The sequence below is a fragment of the Cyprinus carpio genome, chromosome B22 (genome assembly GCF_018340385.1).
Source record: "Cyprinus carpio isolate SPL01 chromosome B22, ASM1834038v1, whole genome shotgun sequence".
NCBI classification, from domain to species: domain Eukaryota; kingdom Metazoa; phylum Chordata; class Actinopteri; order Cypriniformes; family Cyprinidae; genus Cyprinus; species Cyprinus carpio.
In genome coordinates this window covers 22,029,101-22,052,488 of record NC_056618.1, presented here as the reverse complement: position 1 = coordinate 22,052,488, position 23,388 = coordinate 22,029,101, and the positions used below count along the sequence as shown (strand labels likewise).

General features: G+C 37.4%; 2 protein-coding genes across 5 annotated transcripts in view; one reads left to right on the top strand and one right to left on the bottom strand.

Annotated features, from left to right (window-relative positions):
• The window catches only part of LOC109047763 (epidermal growth factor receptor substrate 15-like 1), a 31,014-nt gene extending 26,741 nt beyond the window's left edge, over nucleotides 1-4,273 (top strand). For all 4 annotated transcript variants that reach the window (XM_042749881.1, XM_042749880.1, XM_042749879.1 and 1 more), the window contains one exon: nucleotides 1,625-4,273. In XM_042749881.1, the coding sequence (XP_042605815.1) occupies nucleotides 1,625-1,771 (147 nt within the window). In that variant the 3' untranslated portion in view covers nucleotides 1,772-4,273. The remainder of the gene's footprint in view (nucleotides 1-1,624) is intronic.
• Nucleotides 4,274-8,152: 3,879 nt separating this feature from the next.
• Nucleotides 8,153-10,845, bottom strand: LOC109047781 (Krueppel-like factor 2). Its single transcript, XM_019065448.2, has 3 exons — nucleotides 10,477-10,845; nucleotides 9,213-10,122; nucleotides 8,153-9,091 (listed from the first exon to the last, which is right to left on the bottom strand). Exons 1-3 carry the CDS (start codon nucleotides 10,546-10,548, stop codon nucleotides 8,916-8,918), a joined length of 1,158 nt encoding a protein of 385 aa, XP_018920993.1. The 5' UTR covers nucleotides 10,549-10,845; the 3' UTR covers nucleotides 8,153-8,915.
• Between the last annotated feature and the right edge of the window lie 12,543 nt (nucleotides 10,846-23,388).

Sequence of the window (23,388 nt, the reverse complement as noted above, 5' to 3'; positions counted from 1 at the left end):
TTTTTTTTTCTTCAGTAAAATCAATCTAATATATTTTTGTTCAATAATATTTTTACTTTTATCTTTTGTATTTTGAGATAATTTTATGGTACTAATTAATATTTATGCAATAATTATGATGAAAAAATCCCATTAAAAATAGTACAAAAATATATATATTTTTAAATTTTTTACAATTATTTTTCAATTATTGCAGTCTTTCAGATTAAAACAGATACTAGGCCTTTAAAATCCCATATTTGAAGGCAGAACAGAAAAATAAAAAAAATAATAAGAACCTGTAATTTGATGGTGTAACCACTAGGTTCCTGTATAGGACTCTATAGAGAGTGTGTGAATTCCCTAGTTGTTTTTATACATAATTGTTAACTTTTATTAGGTTGTGGATTTAAATGTATATAAAGGGATTCTCAAAGACTACTTTTTGTCATGGTTTATATTTTTGTTGTTTTAAATGTTGATTTGAAGTGTAGGTTTTTGCATTATTATTACTACAAAACCTGAACAAAGAAGGCATTTTGTTACACAAAACATTAAAACTCTATAAAAATGTAACACAAATTAACAGGAATGCTTTATCAGAGCTTAATCCTTCTGGGTCTGATCCGATTTTAATGTCTTATTTCAGTCTTCTGACTCATTTTGGCTATATGGTTATAGCCATACCAAGTCATTAGAGTATGTGTAATTCAGTTGTCTTCTGTTTGTACACACACACAAAAAAATCTGTATTTTCAATATTTTTTGTTTTTTACCCCATTTCCTGTGGCTGGTCATTTTTGACCAAAGACCATGACTATTTCTTTTACGACCACTTAGCTTTTTCGAATCATGTCCTCAATTTTTTTTGTGTGTGTGTTCACATACCAAGTGCCATAAAAATGTCGTACCATTCTGGTGAAGCTACGATTTTTAAAAATTCAAAATGTAAAATTCTCTGGTCAGACGTGACCGAAGACTGCACAAGGGATATACAATGTCTATGATCAGTCACTTCCAAAAAAGAAATACAAAACCTGTGCTAATTAAAAGAAAAGTTGGTAACGATTGCATCCAATAGTTTGTAATAATTTAGCATAAGAAATTTATATGCAATTTTTTTGTTGGACAGTCATTTTTGCTAAAAAAAAAAAAAAAGATTCACCAAAAAGTAATGAATTTTTTTTTTTTGTGTTGTGTGTGAGGTGTGATAATTTTTTTTAGTAGTTTTTTTGGGGAGGGTCAAAATAACCAGAACACAACTCAAGGGTTAATTTGATTTCATTTAATGTTCAATCTCTCGTTAGCAGATATTGAAAAAATTGATTTCAGTGTTGTTACCAAAACAGACACTCACTTTATTAGTTGATTCAACGTGCCGCTAGTGGCACAGAAATAACACACTTAATGTTTTTGATGCCATTTTTGGTAAAATGTGGCAGAGATTTATTATTTGTGTAGCTGTTTGTACATGCAAATATGAGTCTGTCTGTAATTTTAGTACATTTAAACTTGATTTTTAAAGCAAAGTGCTGTACCGATCAGTTCAGACCACAGCTTGACCACAGTGATTCACACCATTGTGCAATCCCCAGTTTGGGACAAATGGCTCTTAACGTGGCGTGTTCCTGTTTTTCCGGCCCAGTTTGGGAATGAAGCCCAGCAGATGGAGTGGGCAAAGCGGGAAAGCGAGAGAGCAGAACGAGAGCGGCTGAAGAGACTCCGCCAGCAGGAGCAGGAAGACCTGGAACTGGCCATTGCTCTCAGCAAGGCCGAGATGTCCAACGCCTGACCGCCTTCCCCTCAGATCCACCCTTCTGTACACTACAGTGACGATTGTGTGTGTGCGTGATGGACCAAGATAAAATACATGCAAGACCGTTAAGCCTCTGTCCTTTTGTGTTCATGTGCAGGAGGGCGGCCTATTGTTTGTGAATCAGCTAATTCACTTCACATGCACTGCATTAACCTCTCAGATGGACTATATAGTTTATTTAAAGTGTATTTGTGTGTGTAAATGTGCATCAACAGAGCCATGGACATTTGAAGACCCTTATCGGTCTCTGCAGATCATTATCTCCACTGGTTGGGAAAAAACGGACTAAGAAACTGCTAAGAAAGTTGCGTTTAGATCCCAGGTAGGGTTGAACCAGAAACTTGAATTACCGACACTACACTCCCTCCCTTGAGCCCCTTGAGCAAGGCACTTAATTCCAGGTTTCTTCCTGAATTCAATTGCTGTAAGCGTACTGTAAGACGATTTGGATAAAGAGCATCTGCTAAATAATAACTTTTACTGGCTCTGGCTGTAGTCAGTATGGTACACACTGGAATTACAGCAGCGTCTGCAGACTAAACGTCTGTAGGGAGCTCTTGACGTGACGTAAAGCTGAACGAATGGCAGTGTGGTTTTGGAAGTGTCGTTTTAAAGAGCTGTTTGATTCAGAAGTGAACTTGTTTTGTTTTATTTCACAGTACTGTTCAGAGAAGATTAAGCAAAGCTTCTACAACTGCACTGATTTATTTGATTTTAGATTTTTTTCCCATGTTAAAAGGTTCAGCTGGTTGACACCACTGCAGGACTCAACAGCAAGGATTTGTTTTTTCTGTCCCCATTTTATTTTCTTTAAACATTCGTTTGTTCATTCTATCTTTCTGTTGTTGTCAGTCGTTCACTGTGGATTGATGTACAAGATCAACAGTCTTGTACAAATCTTGAGATTTTCAGTGGCCTCAAACACATTCATACTGGTTATCTTTTGAGCCAACCTTATTGTTGAGTATAAAATTTGTTTGCTTAAACGAAAACAAGCGCCTACATGAGGGAATTGATAAATATCTAAATTTTTTACTATTTCAATTTTCGTCTTTAATTTGTTACTAATTTTGTATCTGCATAATCTGTGGGCGTGAAAGCACAATCCTGCAGTTGTGCTATTTAGTAATATTGCTTTTGTTTGAACCCGCAAATAGGCCCGGATGGAATGCGTTAAACTTTCTTTCGCATTTTCAGTTATTTTCAATGCAAATATCCGCAGAACAGAATTAATGTGTTAAAATGTTAAGTTAGTAGTAGTCGGGACTACTAAACACCTGTTGGTTGCTGAAAGCACAATCAGTTTAATCAGTGGCAACGTGAATTTTGTGAATTCAGGCGCAGTAGATGCTTTTTAGAAACAGTCAATTACTGTTAAGGTTAGCCCTGATTTTTAGTCATTATTAAGTTTGACTTGGACGTTTTGGTGATGGTACTTCCTGGCACATTTCAAACCTGTATTTATACGATTTAATTATCGCACTACATAACAATACTCAAGTTTATTTTATTTTTTTCTAAATGTACCTTCTGTTGTTGTTTTTTTAACACTTTTTGTCTATGATCTGTATTCACTCACTGAACCTCGGATCATTGGAATAGCTGTTGTGGTCAGTCATTACAGGTAAAATTATCCTACGTAATGATTGATGCTCATTTTCAATGCTGTGGACACAAATGTGTAATGTTTAGACGAACAACTGTGGCACATCCCAGTACACTGCTAACTTTCAGCTACGTCATCTTTGTCACCTTTTTTTTTTGTTTGTTTGTTTGTTCCTCTTTTTTTCTTTGCTTCCAATCAGCTTGTGTCGTTTTGACCTCAAAAAGCTGCTCGACACTTTTTGGACTTGTTTGTCACACTAAACGGTGTTACTTATTTAAAATGTGTAAAATGTATTAGATGGAGCCTAGCTCACACTGAAACTCATGCTGCGGTTCTTGAACCAATTTATGTGATTCCAGTACTACACTAATCTTCAGTGAGTTGAGCGTTTTAACAGAACGTTTTGTTAGTGCTCCTGTTATGCTATATTTGTCCTCTATACCTCCATTGTGCAATAGTTTGTATATTTTATTTGTTGTAATATCTGTAAATTAATATCCTGTTGTATTATCCATATTTTGTCTTTTTTATTAATTGAGTTGTTTTTTTAGTTACTGTCATAGTTTTTGGGAATGCGTCCCATAAAACTAAAGCTGAATGCATTCCTTTTTGGCCTCCCTTTAACCCTCGCCTGTGTAGATAAGACAGATATTAACCCGATAGAGAAATGCATTAGAGTAAAAATAAACCATGTATATTATGTGTTTTATTTGTCCTATGAAACTGAGTAACTGCACATGTGTAACTCGAAACATTTTAAGGATTTCAGACTGCATTGACAGTGATTTAGTGACGCTTTGATTCCTTCGGAAATGTTCATGCTCCGTATGTTGTCCCTTGATTTCACAGAATAAACAAAAGATAACATTTCAGACGCACGTATCCTTTACTCTTCTATTCGATTCACATGTGTTTGTCAAGAAAAGAAAAACTTTTAAGTTGTGTAATGTCTAACACAGTAACCCCAAAATGCATTTGGACACTTAAATGAGTGAATGTCACTGCATTAGATCAAATCAAATGACTTTATTTTAGGCAAAAAAAAAAAAAAAAAAAACATGCAAGTACAAACATGCTTTCCTAAAGGTTTCATCTGTTTTTTGTTTGGTTTGCTTTTAGTGTATTTGATTTGGTGAATTAGAAATTGTGAGCTAGGACAGCTCATTTTTTTGGAAGTATTTGTTGGTGTCCAAAGTAATTTTGCATACTTGGCTTAATATAACTTTAGTGAAACATGTCTAAAGTTTAATCTGATGTGTACTTGAGGGAAACTGATTTAACATATCAACTAATGTCAGTATCATTCATACAAATGAAGTGTGGCATAAATGTCCCAAATCTTGTTGGGATCACTGTATTTTAGGGTTATGTTGTGTTTTGTTTTCTCAGTAAGCCTAAGGTGCAAAAGTAGGCCATGTTCTTGTATGATACTGCATATTAAATTGCTTTATTGTAGCTACTAAAATCGGAAATCCAATCTGAATGCAAAAGGAATGAGACTTCTAATTTCTTGAGGGCTTCCTTAAAGCTCAATGGAACTTTGTAAAAACTGTATCCTTAAACACAAGCGAGCCTGCGTGTGGAATGTTAACCGTAACAGGAAATTCCGAGGTCGGTATTTACTTAGTTTGTGTGCTAGTGAACTTTGGAAATCAAAACTGTGGAAATGGGCCAAAGAGCGTTCCAGATTGGACACCTAATGTTTATTCCAATTGCTTCAATAGTTATTTTCCCCCTTTTCTAATGTTATTTGTGAACGCTTGACGGTACTAATAACCAGTGTATCAAAAACATCCTCAACCTTGGCGAATGTCTTGACACTTTCCTTACATATGCAGGGGGTTCTTGGGAATAGGGGTTGCATGTCAAGTGAGACGATCCAGGTGTGCCAATAATGCTCTTTTGTGTTTTACCAGAGCAAGGTGAGAATGTTAAATGCAAGACACATGTACATGTTGAAGGTCTGGATAGGGTCATAAGCGTCACGCTAGTAACAAGATCCTCTGTGTGTGCTCACTTGGTTGATTGGATTCGAGGGGACCCTTTCACGGACTTGAGCGTATTGACAGCTGGCTGGGAAAAGTTGGCCCGCTCCTGCTGCGAGAATTGCTCGGAACGGGTATTGATTTAAATCAGCGTGTTGACTAATCAGACTTCGATCTGCTCGTGAAGAGCTCCAGACGTGAGCGACCTGAGCTGGATTTTGTGTATTTAATCAGCTGGGCCTGGGCCGGGAAACGAGGGCTCTCCACCGAGTAATGCTTCCCTGGGGATGTTGCGGTGCACTGACGGACACTCTTCTGCACTCCACCGGGACCGTCAGTAGAGGTATGTTGGGAAATGTAAGCCAGATGGCCATTTTCCATTATGTTGTCACAAATGTGGTTTTCCATCAGCCATTGGGATTCTCATTTTTCAGTCTTTGTTTTGTTGGTGCAGAGGTGATTTGGAGGAACTGACATGTGATGTTATTGCTTCCCAATGCAGGGATTTGCCTGCATTTTGATGGTTTTTCCCAAGTTGGCCCAAATGATAATAAACATCATGTCCTGATGTTGTGCTCCATGGGAAGTATCATTTTTTAAAAGGTTTGGACAGTTGGGAAAGTCACAGTATGCAGCAAGCATTCCCGTGCAAGTCCAGCAGGTGGCAAACTCTTCCCATGACATTCCCAAGCTTTCCAAAGAGAAAAACATGACCATTTTGGCCACTATGAAGGGCTTGAGCAGCTACATTGATGGACTAAAAGATCCTGGGTGATATTACAAAATTCTAAGTTATGCCCCATTATAATCTCAAATGGTTCATTATGTGAATAAAAAAAGAAAAAATGGGGGGAAAAAAAAAACTTATTTCATCAGATGTGGCTATAATGGTTGGTCCCAGAATAGGAAGGACCTTATTTGGTATCTCTGGTTAGTGGGTAAACGGAAACTTATTTTGAAGAGAATTCAGGGCTTTTTCCATCTAAGATAATTTATGGATTGTATTTTAAAGTGTTTTCCTGCCGGCATGAGGAATACCCTCAAGACAATAACAATATCATAGCACGCTTCCAAGAACGTAAAGGAGTCCTGATTTTATCTTTCCTCATGAAATCTGAGGAGCCTTCTGGCTTGAAGCCAGACAATTAACATAATCCTAAATGCATCACTGGTGTCATTATCAGCTTCTCATGTAGGTTAAAACCATTTCCTAGGTGAATAGTGTCAAGTCTCTGGCATCTCAAGGGATGTAACTTCTGCAGTGGACACATGAGGTTCATCGGAGGAATTGTTGTAAGTTGAAACGGCACGTATTTGCCTGGCTGATTTATCAACTATACAGCAACTCCGAAAAGTGATCTGAGACCAACCTGAAAGTGATATGAAAATGTTTTTCTTACTTCACAAAGTAAGCCATCCATTGACACAGTTTTAGTTCCTCATTTCCTCAAAATAGACCATGCGGTGAATACCTTTCAAACAAGTGAACAGTGTAATATTTCTATACCACTGCACAGGGGCACAGAAAAACACAAGAGAAAGGTCTAAGAGTATTATCATACAATACCAAGATGAGCTTTGCTTTCCGGACTAGTCTCACACCATTAGACGCATTATTGGATGGGATTGCTGCTTTGTGACCTGAATACGCCAACTGGATGCACCTTGTTAGGAGATGGACGTGTAAAAACTTACAAGTGTGTTTGTTTTCCTGTGTTTTTAATAGAGTTTCATGCACATTTCATGCAAAACTAACATCTGGTGCCAAATCGCCTTGAGCTCTTGATATGTCTGTTTATCTACTTGACTTTACAGCAGTGTTTTTAATAGTGTTTTTTGGATATTTATTTGTATGTTTATCTACTTGACTTTACAGCACCCGTAAAGTTTGAATTCTTTCCCCACCCTTGGGCGTACCACTAAAAAGAAATTCAAGTTGGCCAGATTAGGAATTATGTTTCGTCAATGTGTGCCCTAACCTTTTTTGATACCTCCTTCTTCTTGAGTCTCTTCCGGAAGATAAAGTAGATCTATAAGAATAATAAGAGCTTTTGTGGCCCCACCCTCTGGCACACACCCTTGAAAAACTAGATGTGGCGATGATGTTGGACATCTTCTAGGTTGATTATTTTCCAAAGACCAAATTGCACAGAACTCCCACCATTTAATCACTTTGTGACCGATGTTTCTGCAGAGGGCTCCCTGACTCAGCATCTTTTGCCCACTGACATGTAGCATATTAATCTCTGACATGTACAGCTGTATATTTGAACCTGACCCTAATCACAGAGTTTCGGATGCAAAGCACAATTGTATGTATGGAATGGTAGTTGCCAAAGAAAATGATTTTAAAACTTTGGAAGAGATACTGCGCCTCATTTTAGGATCTGGTTAATGAGTATTGGTATTTATGGAGAAGGTCTAGCATGATGGACATCTTAATAAATTTTCAGATTTTGGGAGCATTTTTTTGGCTCACCTTGACCAAATATGGTACATGAGTGGAGCAGCAAGGGGGAAAGATTATCATCTCCCTCCTAATGTAGTGGGCAGCATAATTACTGATTGGAAATATGCCCCTGTTTTGTTTTTTTGTTTTGTTTTTTTTTTTGTTTTGTTTTTGGTGTCTGGTGATACCTTGTGGGTTTCTAAGATCTTATCTGTTTTGTTTTCTTTTGTTACTGTATACAAAATTCTAATAAAGGTTCAAAATCAGAAAGAGTGATTGGCATGCTGACATAGTAAACAAAGCGACAAACACAAATGTTTATATCTCAATTAAGTTTAATATGTACAGTAAGTACACTATATACAGTGTATAAATTATGTACATAACATGTTTGGTCCAGAACAACTCACATAGCCCTTATCATGTCATCCGAACATGGGACAGTCTGCAATTCACCTTAACAGCATACAAAATTGTATGAATACATTAGAAAATAGGAACAAAACGAAACACCATAAGACCCTGATTTTTAAAATGTTTATGTTGATAAATGCACAAATTACTTCAAACATTCAGTTAACGCCCTTTTGTTAACTTTTAAGGCAGTTTTGAAAGAGAAAAACATTGTCTTATAAAACTTATTTAGTTTCTTGAAACAATAGCATACATTTTTTGAAAAAAATGCCAAGAGTATTTATGGCACTCGTGAGATGTATACATGTATTACAAGGCACTGTCGCGATGTCCATAGCACATCATGTTAACTTAAACACATTTTACTGTCTGATTCCAGTTCCGTCTTGAGGTTTAGGTCCAGCCTAGCATGAGTTGAACTTTTTGGCATTTGTAAAGCTCTTTTTGGAAAATATATTTTGTTTCTTTAAAAAAAAAAAAAAAAAATTCTGTAAAGAGATGAAGTGTAGAACCAGCTACAATGCAAAAGTCAAGTCAGTTCATGTTTCCTCTTTATCATGTTGACAATGTCCTACTTTAAATAGGGGGTACAGACAAAATGCTTTCTTTGAACATCTGAGATGTTCATTGTTCAGTGCGTTTAGTCCAAATATTCAGAGTCTGTTCCTACATATGGCGTTTCATGTGGAGGGCGAGATGGTCGGACCGGGAGAAGGCGCGCTCGCACATGTGGCACTGGAAGGGTCGGTGTCCGGTGTGCTTGCGGAAGTGACGGGTCAGTTCATCAGAACGGGCAAACTTCCATCCACAACCTTCCCAACTGCAATGGTAAGGCTTCTCGCCTAAACAAAGACAAGAGAAAAACAAAGAATGTTAATGTTTATTCATTTTCAGCCATCTGTTATAATGTCAACATATTTCGAAAAAGCAGATGTTGCTGCGGTAGCATAGATGTTTATTTACCTGTATGCGTTCTGTGGTGCGCCTTCAAGTGAGAACTTTTTGTGTAGGTTTTGCCACATCCAGAAAAAGTGCAAGTGTGAGTCGCCGTCCGTTTCCTCGGCCAGGTGCGTCGTCCCCTCTTTGGTTTGGCGTCCATCTCCAGAGGAGATGAGGGTGGTGTCAGAAGTACTCTTTGGTTGGCGCTGGGCATCCCGAGTCTGTCGTCGCACATGCTGAAGTGATGCGCGTTTTGGTACGGCAGCTGCATCTGTGGAGGTGCAGCATGGGGAAACCCCGTGTTGCCTTGGTAACTTTGTGTGAACGTCATGGCATGGCACATCTGTGACTGACAGTCTGTGTTGATGAGCTCCGCGGGGCTCTGCGGCGGAGTCATGCTGCCTGCTCCCTGCGGCGAGTTGGCCAGTCTTGGCTGCTCATATGACCTCATGCATGCACCGTTGCCCTCCTGTTTGACTTTGGGAACCATTCCTCTTATGGGTCCATAACTGTCCATGCAGGGCTCCACTTTGATACACTCCGAAATGTCCTGACTAGGGAAGTTAGACCTGACTAGGAATCTTCCCTGGATGTTGTTTGGCAGAGGCGGTTGGCAGTAGGTGTCTACGTCAGACTGCAGAAGCTCTGCCATGAGGCTGGTGGTATACGGTGGAGGTGACGGGTTGATGTCAGGCACTGGGTATGTGGTAGGGGCCACCGTCGGGTTGTACATGTTTCTGGTTTCTTGCATTCTGTAGTCGCCTCCAATTCCAAGCCCGAGATGATCAGAACCTGCAGTGTTGGCCAGAATAAACTCCAGATCCAGATATTTATCGAGATCTTCATCATCTGTTGTTCGGCTGAGGTTGTCCATGTTTGAAATGTCAGCTGTGCAGCTGAGATGCATGGACCTGTCCAGTTCATCCTTCCACCTCTGCAATGAAACAGATTGATTAATCTTACTTTTATAGTTTCATACATTTTTGAAGTTCATTTTAGTGTCCCTAGTAAAACTGTTAACCATTTCAAAGATGCTTTTAACTAACGCTTTTATTCACTAACACTTGTATTAATCTAAATTTAACACGATACATAAAAACAATAATTATATTTCGACAGTGGTTACGTCTTCGAATGCGATTTATTTACATTTAGCACACTGACAAGCTTGGAATATAACTCGAAGTTTGCTAAATAGTTTTAAAACGCAGTTCAAATGTGTATATAATACATACTTCTAAAAGTAAAGAACTACATAATCACTATAAAACAAAAACGAAATACTCACGTTTTCCCAGCATTTTTCCTTGTGTGCCGAAAATGTGGAAATAGACGGTAAAATTGTTCCACTCAAAGCCATTTCCAGTTGTCCCAGTAAAAATAAAAACTTTCAAGATTTAGGGACCAGTTGCAATCCCTCCAAGAAACTTGTTGTAGTGCACTACAACTCGGTTTCTGCTTTTACACTCTGTGTTTCACACTCATGCAGCAAGTATGAGTGGTGGAAGACCTTATGATCTTATAAATATCACGGCAGTAGAAGCTGGACCAATTGTACGAAGCGGAGGAAATACGTACTACCCGTCCCTAATTTTAGCCCCGGTATATAGCTGCTGCTCTCCGCGTGTGCGCCTTTCGTCTTGGATGGTGAGAGCGCACGGGCTCTTCTTTAAATCACCGGAGCCACTCCACGCCCCCTCAGTAAAAGCGAGTTAAACGAGTACAACATGATGCGAGAGATCCCTCCTCTCTCTCTCCTGCCTTTGAGGAGAAAAAAAGAGCAGAATGGGAGAAAAATACACATTATTAACACGTTGTTTAAAGATGCAAATTGTCGATACCATTTGCGCGCTCCACTAGGAGCCCTCGAAACGCGAATAACAAAAGGGATTATGGCATTGGGCATGATTGCATTTTAACAATGTAAAGTGTGCTGGGTCAAGAACAGATAACATAGTTTATGTTTGATAAATTAAAGTTTTAAATTAACCCATTGAATTCCATTTTTCCCAAATATGTGACCACAGCACGTAAATCAATTACAGAAAGAGTTTTGTTTTCCAGCTGTTTACATGTGGTAATGATTTATATAAAAAGAAAGAGTATTAATAATAGAACGTTTACATATTATACATACCACATATTGTTTATGGAGATTTGACACAAACATATTTCATATGGGCAAACTAGAATTACAAACAGCTGTGGTTATGCGTCTATTTTTTTTTTTTTTTTTTACACTTTTAACAGCTTTTTGTAACTTTTTAGACCCTTTAAAAAACATTTTGTTCACAAATGTGTTTTAAAAGCAAAAGTGATACCGCATGTGCACTGTATATTACACTGTACTATGAAGTTGTGACGTAACCAAGATGTTATGTTGCACCTGCAGCCAAAAGCCACAACTTTATCAGATTTGCATGTTATTAGACCGAAACATTAACAATAACACAACTCTTGGTGCTATTTAACACCCTCGCAGGCTCCAGATGTATCTGTAGTATCAAGCTCTTAACAAAACACATACCATTAGCGCTCTTAAAACCCTTTTCATTTGCAAATAGAGCTGAGGAGGCTGGGATTTCCCCCCTCCAATAGCAGGTATCAGGGCAATTACTGTACTAGTCTATTAATAGCTATTTCTGGCTTGCAGCAAATTGCAAGGTCCAGTCACCCACAATGCAGTGCAAAAGAAAACATAAAATGGCGGTTTATGTGTAAAATGACATCACTTTTCTATTTTTGAATGTCGAAAATAACACGCAAATGGTGAGAACGTACTGCAAGAGAGCTCAAACGAGGTGTCAGTCGGGTACGACGTGAACCGTTCAAACCAGAAATGAATGCTATTCCTTAATCCTACCAACGTGTGTTGTGACTGTATTTACTTTCTGATCCATCCCTTTGCACCTTTCCAGGAACCAAATTATATGATTCAATAGGCTACCTCGATTTAGAGGTACAATATGTTATTTGGGCATGGAGAATGTTGACAAAGAATGTCAGAAAAAGGGTGTGTTTATTGTACTGTACAACAAGTTCTCCCCTTAGGGCTCCATGGATCACACATGAATATGTCAATTTCTAATTGTGCTCTGATCATGCTTTTAAGAGGCTTCCGACACACCCTCACGTTCCACCTTTACAGGTATACAAGCCTATATTCTGTGCTGTTCCGCTAATTAAATGCACTCCTAAAAATAAAAACAATGGCTCCAAGAGTGTGGGGTTTTGCAGCAACACTACAGAAAAAAAAAGACATTTTGGTTTCTACCAAGAACTTTTCAGTGAATAGTTCTTAAATTAACCATTTATTCTGAGTGTGAAGAACATTATAATAATCTGAAGAACCTTTGTCTACTATAAAGACCCTTTTGCGCTTTGGAAAGGTTCTATGGATGTCAAATGTATAGATGCTTATAGTCCTTTGACTGTTCAGACAAAGAAATGCAGAGAAATACCTATCTTCCTATCTGTGTAATGTATTGTGTTCCACCTATCTGTGTTTGTATCTTTGCTGCTTAACAGTTTATCAACTTGTCATGTGGTTGCCAATGGATAATAGAAGCTGTGCCCTGGAGTTTCTTCATGGTACAACAAGTTCTTGGCCTTTTAAGAGTTTGAACAAGTCCATTCACTTTCCTTATATCGTTTAGGAAAAGGTATTATGCTTTGCGTGTGAACTGAGCTCAAGTAACCCGCTCGGCATCAAGCATTTATTTGGAAAAATTCTTTTTTTTTCTTGCTTTGGTTATCCACTGTAATGCATATTTGCTGCTTGAGTCAAACCCTGGGAAACACCTGCTCTTTCTTCACAGCAGGACGGTGTTGCGGCTGCCCTGGGCCCTGCTTTCGAGAGAGAAGGAAACCAAGAGTCCTGCCAGAAAGTGCGCGAGTGAGAGTTTGAGACGAAATGGGATTCTGAGCAGGCCTTTATATACGCGACTATTTTTAACCCCGCTCCCTCTCGCCTATCACAGGGCTTCCTCTCTCGGACGCTCAGGAAGCAAGCCTGGCTCAGCTTCCTGCCTGCACGCTGGGCCGCTCAGAGCCAATCAGGGAAGGATAGAGCTTTGATGACCAGGCACTGACTCAAAAGGAAAAAGAGTTAAAATCATGGCACAAATTGGCGTGATTAGATGTCAGTGGAGCAAGTGATTGTCTGAAAGGGAGTTTGACATGAAGCTCACGTTTTTTGAGCCTTAGATTAATAATGAACTCAAACTGAAAGCATTTGTGTTTAATGCTGCCTCTAACAGTATTTATTTCTCCTTTCTCAATGTTTTTGTCTCATGTACTAGAAAAAAGCCCATCAGTAAGTAGCAGTACTATAAATGACTATAATATTATGCTGTAATTCTATACTATAATAAAATTGTATTTATTTTATGTATGTATATATATATATACATAAACATCAAATGTCATTGACATATATTTAAAAAAAGTAAAGAAAAAAAGTGTACTAAAATATATCTATACAATATATATTTATACTATAAAGAATTCATAAAGATTTTTACATTTCTAAATCTGTAAATATGTTTTAGATGCTTAGATTTGTTTCAGATGGTAACAAAATGTATAATAATGGCTTTATACCAATATTTATGAATAGTAATGAGGAAATTTTAACTATAATAACCAAATAGCTATTTAGTATGTAACATTCCATCTGACTCTGTTCTGTTACATAATGACCACTTTTCACCATCCAGTCACTTTCTTATGGTTAAAGTCAAGTCCCTCCATGCTTGTTTTCTTATTTTCACTCGGAATTGCATCACGTTATGGAAATAAAATGGGTTGCAAACAAATTCACATTGTCTTTAAGTACCACCCTGATGTACAATGCAGCTAAAACACTGTCAAAACCACTTCAGAAATGCATGTCTGTATATTCTCAGGTCAACGTTTCATAAACATCTCGCTGCAGCCCCCATCTCCTCAAAGATTAAGGAGGAGTTGACAGCGCAAGATAGATCGTATTCTTTGGGGGAGTTTTTCCAATTCTGCTTTTTCCATCGGTTCATGTGGGTTTAATTGGTTTGGTAATTCTCATGGGAGATGGCCAATTTATAGCCTGTTAACACTTGGCATCATGCAGGTAGTGCGTTATGAGCACAATTTGCGATGTTGGCTGTGAAATATGTTTGCTGTTAGGATATTTACAGCAGTAAATCAAAAAAAACGATTTTTTCTTTCTTATAATGTCCAGACAGCATCCTAAACGGTCCATTTTGGCTGCGGAAATGAAACGACAAACTTATCAGTGGCTTCTGGATAGCATGTTCCTAATTTTTGTTATTTTACTGCCTTGAAATGTTTACAGGGTTTGATATGGTGTTGATTCTGTGGCCCTTGGAGAAAACGGACTACGTCCAACCTCATACTTTAGACCGGTCACAGCTGTAGCTTGACCAAAACTTACATTGAAATCATGTGTAATTTCAGTTAATCTCAAAATGACTTTTCTTTTCTTCCCAGTCAAAGTGATACCATGAGAACATTACGGAATTGTGATGAATCCAGAGACAGTGGATTGGGAAATTATAAGCTTGGGCTGAAATGTTTTGCAGTCGAACCTGGCAGCGTTCGTGTAGTTTCAACATCTCCTTGTTTCACTGTTATAAGTCTTAAAGCCACAGGAATTGCCATGGTGGGCTGCCAAAATCCAGTTCCTTTTTATGCAGGAGTTGGAATTATGGACAAAGAGAGCGAGGGAGTTACAATGGAGAGTTGAGTCTCTAAAACCAGGCTAGTTTTTATACGCCAGCCTGACCACAAACGTGTCCGCGTTTCCTTAAATCTTGCCAGCTGCGTAAATACACCAGCCTGCCTTTACACACAGGTCCCTTTCTATTCCAGCTTTGAACTCCGTTCTTCTACATTGTGCCTGTAATGTCATGTATACACCTAAAATGGATGGGCTAAACCACAAATTCGCCAGACATTCCTGAACTACATGACCTTCAGAAGATCTAAAAAATCGTCAATATTTTCATGATAAAGGTACATTGCGATACGAATTGAATATGTGCGCACTGTGTACCCAAACACCAGGCTGTTTTTGTTCCGTTGGCACCTTGCAAACCATTTATTAAATTCAATTAATGTGTTGTGGACTGTGTGTGCCACCACGCATGTTTATTGTCTTGCCTGGTTTCTGTGTACTGTACTCAGTGAAGGCACATTATTATTGAGGAATGCAGTGTGGTATGTTTTTCCCTCCTGTCAGAATGTAGTGACACACATTTCTCCTCACGTGAATTATAGCTCTCAGGCAACATAAACTCTTTGTGCACTTGGGAACAGCGAGTTCTGCGGTTTTTTCTCCCAGGCCATTCCTGATAAGTTTCCAGGATTATTGTTGAGGCATGCTATGTTTGAAAGACGACATGCCAGGTTGATTCAGTTCCTAATGGGCATGTACTAATGTGCATCCCTCATTTAAATTTTTTAAAAATGTAATAAATATGATTCAAACAACTTGACATATGATTCAAGGACCTTCTGTGGTTCCTTGCTTCATTAAAACAATACTTTTGCACTACTGTAGCAATGTCTTCCTAACCTGATATGCACATTCAGGACTTAAAAATTCTACTAAAATCTAATGATATAAATCAGCTCTACATACAAAATATGCAGTCTTGATGTTCTCCAGGACCACTGCTTTAGAAGACCATCTATGCACTGGTGCTCTACTATTGAACAAGCTTATCTGAAGAACCCATAATGTAGCACCAAGAATGTTTTAGTCGCCAAAGAATTAAGTAGGCAACTCAAGAACCCCATAGTGAAAAATGTTTATTCTTAATAAGAAACAGATTCATTACAGACAGTGTTTTTTAAACTCATTTTGCAGTTAAAATATATTTAAAAATCCCCCAAAAAGGTAAATCAACTTTAGTAATATATGAAAACAAGTCTTAAAATCTTATTCGGAGTAGCTTCTTGAGGAAATCCAACTTGTTTTAATGATTTTTAGATACTTTTTTTGGAATATAAGACTTTTTTGCAGTGTGGGGATGGTGGATTGTAAGCATGAAGCAATGCAAGTTTTTGCGAAGGTCAATTTGGCAACCAAAAGTTGTTGCAACACACTTTAACATCCGTTGACCAATTCTTGCTTTCAGAAAGGTGGGTCCAGTTGTGGGCCGACTTGCAGTTCTCAGGTAGGTTATTCTCATTTTAAGTATTTTTATTTTTGATTATTTATTTACTTATATTTTTACACAAAGAAAGACTGAAAAATATTTTTTTTACAGTGTGAGAATAGTGCATTTCAAGGAACTATAGGAACACCAAGATACTTTGTGAACGTGACCCAGAAGTTGTGGCAACACTGACCAATTCCGGCTTTGAGAGAGGTGGGTCCAATTGACCCTTAGTCAGGAGTTTGATTGACAGGCGATCTGACCAATCATAGCGCCAAATATGCCATTTTGTCTGACAAACAAACCAGAACGGAGAATAGATAAAAATCGGTGTACTTGAACTTGAAAAATGGTGTGTATTGACGTCTTTCCACGGTTGAAACAAGATACCTTCTGATGTTCATTCATGTTTATTTCATGCTATAACTAGTAAAGAGGAAGATATGATCAGTTCACGTGCTGCTCGAACTGAGGCGCTACAGCAATCTGTCACAACACATTGAAGAGCCACAAAATGCTATTTATTGTTTGCATTTATTAAAAAAATGACAAAATTTGAAAGCTGAGGCTTTGTTTCACACCAAAAGTAACTTGCTCTGTCTTGTCTGTCATCTTATTGTCAGTTTCTTCTTTGCTCTGCAATGATTTGAAAAAGAGGTGTTTCATCCCTCATCACATCAGATAGCAGTTAACAATTATCGCCTTTTCAGGACTTCTGACTCATGTGTTTAGAAATCGGTTGGATAAACCCCAAAGTTAAGTGCACATGTGACAGTTTGATTTGCTCGACATGCAGACAAGGTGTAGTAAACAGATCGATCTCCTGTAAAGCTGTGTTTTTCATTTTTAGTGTGAGCCAGGTATACCATTTGTGGTTTTGCACAATGCTTGATCAGATAGACTAGGCCTCCCTGTACTATTGGTTCACACTTCAGGCTGGTGCGCTCGCTGAGTGCGCGCGAGCGAGGGTTTTAAGCATGTGCATCTACAGGATGTGTGGTCTGTTAAACCGCATCTCAGTTTCAGTGTAGGCCAGCTCTCATAGCAACCATGCACCCCACACCCAAAGCTGCACACTCTCAGCGAGAGTTGTCACCTCTGTAAGACAATGGAAACATGATCGTGCTTTTTGACTTCTTGTTGTGTCAGGGAACTCATCTGGTTACCTGTAGGGTTTCTCCTTGAGGGGTTTCTTGCAAAATACGTCACTCCTAAGATCTCCAGCATCCAAGATTGTACTTTGAATGTGAGGGAAATAAATAAAAATATGATAAATAACATGGAGGAGAAATACAATAACTGGACTCCTTACTGGACTACATGGAGGAGAAATACAATAAACACTTCCTCTGTGGTTTGCATGAAGGGTGCACTGGTTTTTGTGTGGTGTTATTTTCTGAAACTTGGGGAAATCATGTCCAATCAGCTGCTCCACCAACACTGGTCACTGGTATTCTCTGAATGACTTCTTTCTCACTTTATCTGATGATTTTGGGTGTTTTGTTTATATTTTTGAATATTGTGTATTTGTTTTGGCATTGGTATTCTCTGAACAGAAACGTTTTTTGTCCTTGTTGTGTGTTGTTAAACACAGCTACAACCACCGTTAGGATTTGGAAGGTTTTCTTTGTTGTTGTTGTTGTTTTGTTTTTTAGCAATGTTAGGACTCTTTTCCCAGCATGCACTGGGCCATGAATAACTAATATGATTGCACTGAATGTTGGTTTTATTCACACTGTTGTTGACTTTGTTGTCATGTTTAGTTTTTTTTTTCCCAGCATGCACTGGGCCATGAATAACTAATATGATTGCACTGAATGGAGAATACAATAGACAAGTATTGCATGAAGGCCTGTTGTGCACATGGTGCTCCCCTTTATGATGAGCAAGGTTTTATTTGGCTAATGTGTATCTGTAATTTTTGTTTTATTTTTGTTCATGAGTGTTCTTGGGTAGGTTTTTTGATGTATTTTGTTTTCCTTTTTGTTACTATTTTTCTTTTGAATATTTTTTTTTTATTTTTAGTCTGGGGTGTTTATTTTTTTTATATTTTATTTTTTATTTTTTTTATCTGGTTTAATTTTTTTTAGTTATTTTATATTATATTCTATATGTTTTTTTATATTTTTTTTTGTATTATTTTGTAATTTTTGTTTATTATTTTTATCTTATTTATTATTTTAGTAGATTTATTGTATAGTATCATCTTATTTTTTAGATCTTATTTATTTGATAATATTTTTGTTTATAGCTTATTGCGTTTTATCTTACATTTCTTTTAATTGTTTTATTTTCCTTTTTATCTTTTTAAAATAGTTTGTTTATTCATTTTTTATTTTTTGTAAATCATTTACATAACAAACTCTTGTGTAGTTGGTTAAGAAATCTTTTTAGACTTAATCGAAATAGTTAACTCTTGTATTGTTAACAGATTTAAAGTCAAGTTCAGACACAATCTTAAAAAAATGAATTAAACTAGAAAGAGCTATGGCAACTTTTTTTCACTTTTTTTTGTTTTAAAACATCTACAAGCACTCATTTTTTACAGTGCCGGTGTGTCACAATTGCACGCAGCCATTTGTTCAGCAATACCACTAATGACCTACAAGTTACAGGGGTTGATGTGAAGGCTAAAGCGGCGGAGGGTCTAGCTGGGTGTTCCACGTGCAAGCACCAGGCAGCCATGTGTCTTTAAAGCCAATGGCTGTTTTATTAGAGCAGTAATTACACGTCAGCTAGATGGGGGGTCGGTCGGCGCTGCAACAACAGAGGGACCTCAAGGCACTTGCAGCCACTTATTACCGCTCAGATCAACGTCTCGATATAATGGCCTCAAACCGCTAGCGTGGCCTCTCTCATGGGCTTTGAATACGCAGGTCCCACTTATCTGGGGTTTGACAGTGCCTTCCTGCTCTGAGCCGGTTGTCCCCTGATCTGTGATTATGCTGTAATTAAGCGTCTGCATGATGAGACATCAAACAGAACATGAAGTGTATTTTTTGGTATTCTTTAGAGAAGATCAGAAGCCAAGCAATGCTCTCCGTCCCGTAGAGAAAACGGGCGAAAAGTCACAAAAGTGTTTAAGTAACTGAATCTGTGACAAAATGACTCACAATATCACACAATAGGGTGATTCTTAAACTGAAATTGCTCATTGCACTAATGAAACGTTCACAGATGTGGCACTTTTTCACTCCCTCGGAAACGTGATGACTTTCAGATGCAGTTATCACTTCCTTTTAACTGTTATGTAGAAAATGCAAACTTGATATTATTTATGTCTGCTGAATACACTCTTATAAACGAAGCATCTTCAGTGTCATTGATTGTTCCATGAAGAACCTTTAACATTCATGGAACCTTTACATTACACAAAAGGTTCTTTACAGTGGAAGAAGGTTATTTGGATTATTCTTCAAACTAAGAAAAAATGGTTCTTTTCAGAACCTATCACTGAAATGTTCTTTGAGGAACCCAAAATGGTTCTTCTGTTGCATTGGTAGCAGAAAAAGGTTCTTCAGATTATTAAAATGATCTTCACACTTTGAGAAAAATGGTTCTTTTTTAAGAACTGTTCATTGAAAAGTTCTTTGAGGGACCAAAAAAATTGTTCTCTCCATCTATTGCTTTGTTACACTGTTAAAAGTTATTTACTGGCATTGATGGTTCCATGAAGAACCATCAAGCATCCATAGAAGTGTTCCAGTTCAGTTCTTTAAAGTGGAAAGGAAGGTTCATTAGATTATTAAAATGTTTTTCACACTAACAAACAATCGGTCTTTTAAGAACTGTAAGGTTCTTTGAAGAACCAAAAATGGTTCTTTTATGGAATCGCTGTGAAAATCCACTATTGGAAACTTTAGGTTTAAGAGTTTTTAGGGTTTTTTTTATATGTCTTCACACTAACAAATATGTTTCTTTTAAGAAATGTTCACTGAAAGGTTCTTTGTGGAACCCAAAATGGTTCATCTATTGCATCGGCATACTTTCATAAAAATAAAGGTTATTTATTGGCATTGATGGTTCCATGAAGAACCTTCAAAGATCCATAGAAGCTTTCCAATGCAGTTCTTTAAAGTGGGATAAAGGTTCTTAATTATTATTGAAATGTTCTTTACACTAACAAACAATCTGAAAGAACTGAAATTAATCTTCTATGGCATCACTGTGAAACCCCCTTTTGGAGCCTTTATTTTTAAGAGTGTTTTTAAACCTTGTGCTTAAAATCTGCATTTTTAACTCTCAGCAGGCGGTTCTGCTTACGCTAAAGTTGGTGTAACACGTTCTTAATGTTTTTTGGTGCTTTTTGTGGGGTATTATGTTTTTTTCTTTTATATGGGGGGGAGATATAATGTCTTTCATTCGCTTCATAATTATGTCAGCATCTAAGTGCCTGCACGACGTAATCATGAGTTGCCTCTGTGAGCATGGAGTGTTTTTAGCTTTACTAACTTGTTGCTTGGAGACAGCAGATGTTTAAAGACTTATGTTGGTTGTGTTGCGTCAAGAAAATGTGTGTTTTTTAACCTTGTGTCAGTGCAGTGAGAATACATTGGAGTAAGTTTCAGCTGGACTAACTTATGCGTGTATTCATAAGTTGAACTCAAGCCAAGATGAATTCCTCCATGGTCACTGTGGTCGCCTTATCTCAGAGAAAACATCTGCAGAAACCTGGTGGTTGTACAACTGGATCATCGTGATTCGGTCCAATGTTAAGATATTAACGTAGTTTTATCCTAAAATATATTTTAAAGAATAAAACACAAAATCATCTTCAAGCAAAGTGCACTTTATTTTTCTTCTTTAAATTGAGAATTAAATTGTGTATAACAATTACAATGTGGGCAAGTAAGTATTTTAATTAATACTAAAACGTTGAGTGTTTCCTGTTTTTTTTTCAGAATTTTTCTGTTTATATTTGTTCTGGCTCGCGATTTAGCAAAATCTGACGACACTGCTGTCGCGCTTCAGATTTCAACCAATGATAAGACTTTGTTTTCCTTCAAAAAGTAAGTGAAAGCAGGTGTGTATGTGTGTTTTCCTTTTGAATTGTAACCACTTCCCTTTCACTTTGCGTCTGCAGATATCTGAAGTCCGTTCTTCTTCTGAATGTCTCTTACACCCTTTTTAACCAGCCAGATTGTAACTAACGTATGTACGGAAACACCCATTCCTGCCAATAAGGCCTCTGACAGAACTAGTACACATTTGAAAAAAAAAAAAAAAAAAAAAACACTTATTCTAATGTACTTTAATTGTTACTGGCTGCACAATTAATCTAAATTAAATTTGAAATGGCAAAAGGTGCTTACATGCTTTGTTTCAGTGGACTCAAAGCTTTTTTTTATCTTATATTTCTTTTCTTTTCTTTAAATTTTTTGCTTTTATTTCACTTTGTTGTATTCATGCTTTATTTAAAAAAAATCCTATTTGTATTTTAATCTTATTTTTGTTTATTAATGTGTTTATTTTGTTGTATTTTTCATTTTATTTTCATGTGTTTATCTTAAAAGCATTCAAGCTTACTGGGTTCCAAAAAAAGGTCTAGGTACAGTGTGAATGCATGGGAAACTGGTTTCACTCAGTTCACTTTTGGGTCACTTATAGCGGTCCAAGTTTTGTTCTTTTAAACTGGACTCAAGTGTAACATCCATCAAGAAAAACTCTTTCTATTGGCAAAGGGGAAACATGACTTAGCTTGAAGACAAAGGCATTTTTATATTGCTTGAACATGAAAGCTGTTGTTTCAGTGTGATTTTATGCCTTTTGTTTCTTCTGCTTTGATATCTAATCAGCAAGATGTTGAATGTTTATCAGTGTTCATCTGCTTACATTATCGGATGAAATGGAACACCATCTGTATTGTTTTCTTTAGAGCTTTTGTTTTGGTGGCTCTTGTCTGCGTGGACGGACATTATTTTGGAAGGAAGTGGGCCTGACAGATGTTGGTGTCTCTCTGGAAGCGTGGTGACGCTCCGAATCTCCTCTGTGGTGAGATCTCAATCCACAGACATGCAGAACAACAATTATTTCTCAAGGCGGTTCTGCCTAAAACCCAATTCGCTAACAGCTCAACCTCCATTTTCCCTTTTGCTTCACCACATGTCACACATTTCTAGTACGTCCCACTCCGTTGCATCAACATAGCAATCCTCAGCAGTCATTTTCCTCAGAATTGATAAACATCGTAAACTGCCAAGGTTTTGTACGCACTGTACACACACATTCAGGGCCGGTCTGAGACCTATGTTGAGAAGTTACACCAAAACAGGCCTTTTGAATGAGTCAATGTGAGAGCTGCAGAAATGAAACAAGGCTTTATTGCAAAGTGCTGATTAGTGGTTTCATTCAGTCAGCAGCACCTGCTGTTTTCTGTGATGTTCCTGTAAAGTAGAAGTTCATGCAGTTTTAGACCCTCAATTATGTTGTGTTCTCTGACCACAGAGACCTGAGATGAAATATTTCAAAATGTGACAATAAAGTGAAAGTATCTGTAGGAGTTTAACGCTATGTGATAATGTGTAATGAGTAGGTTGATTTCCCAGAAGAGTGTAAACCCTGTGGCTCTCGTTTGTTTGTTTGAGCGTCCTGACCAAGGAGGTCTAAAATATCTGTGGAAAATTCATCCATTGACATTCACATTCTTCTCAGTGGCAGTCACTCGGCCAGTGTGGATCCCTCTGGAAGTATGTGATTTGATGGCTGATAAGCAGATGGAAAAAGGTCTATTATATGGCTTGAGGTTGAGTATATCATAGGATAATTTTAAATTTTGGGTGAACTATCCCTTTAAACTGACTTAAAAACAAGAGCTGAATCTTGCACAGCTTTTTTTTTTATTTTAAAAAGTTGGAAATTATTAAGTTATACAAAACTTATTTTGATGAGTTTAAGTTATATAAAACATGTTGTCCTGAAACATGATGATCATACCATTTATTACAGTGTATGTTGCTTGCAAAAACCCCCTCTGTATATGTCTCTCATATTGCAAGTGCTTTATTTAACTATATTTTCACTTTTTAGCCATTTTTGCATTG

Excerpts from the sequence above, each read along its gene's own strand:
- LOC109047781 (XM_019065448.2), bottom strand. The coding sequence starts at position 10,548 with ATGGCTTTGAGTGGAACAATTTTACCGTCTATTTCCACATTTTCGGCA. Across the intron at positions 10,123-10,476 it reads AGGAAAAATGCTGGGAAAAC|AGGTGGAAGGATGAACTGGA; the intron begins GTGAGTATTTCG and ends GTTTCATTGCAG. Across the intron at positions 9,092-9,212 it reads GCACCACAGAACGCATACAG|GCGAGAAGCCTTACCATTGC; the intron begins GTAAATAAACAT and ends GTCTTTGTTTAG.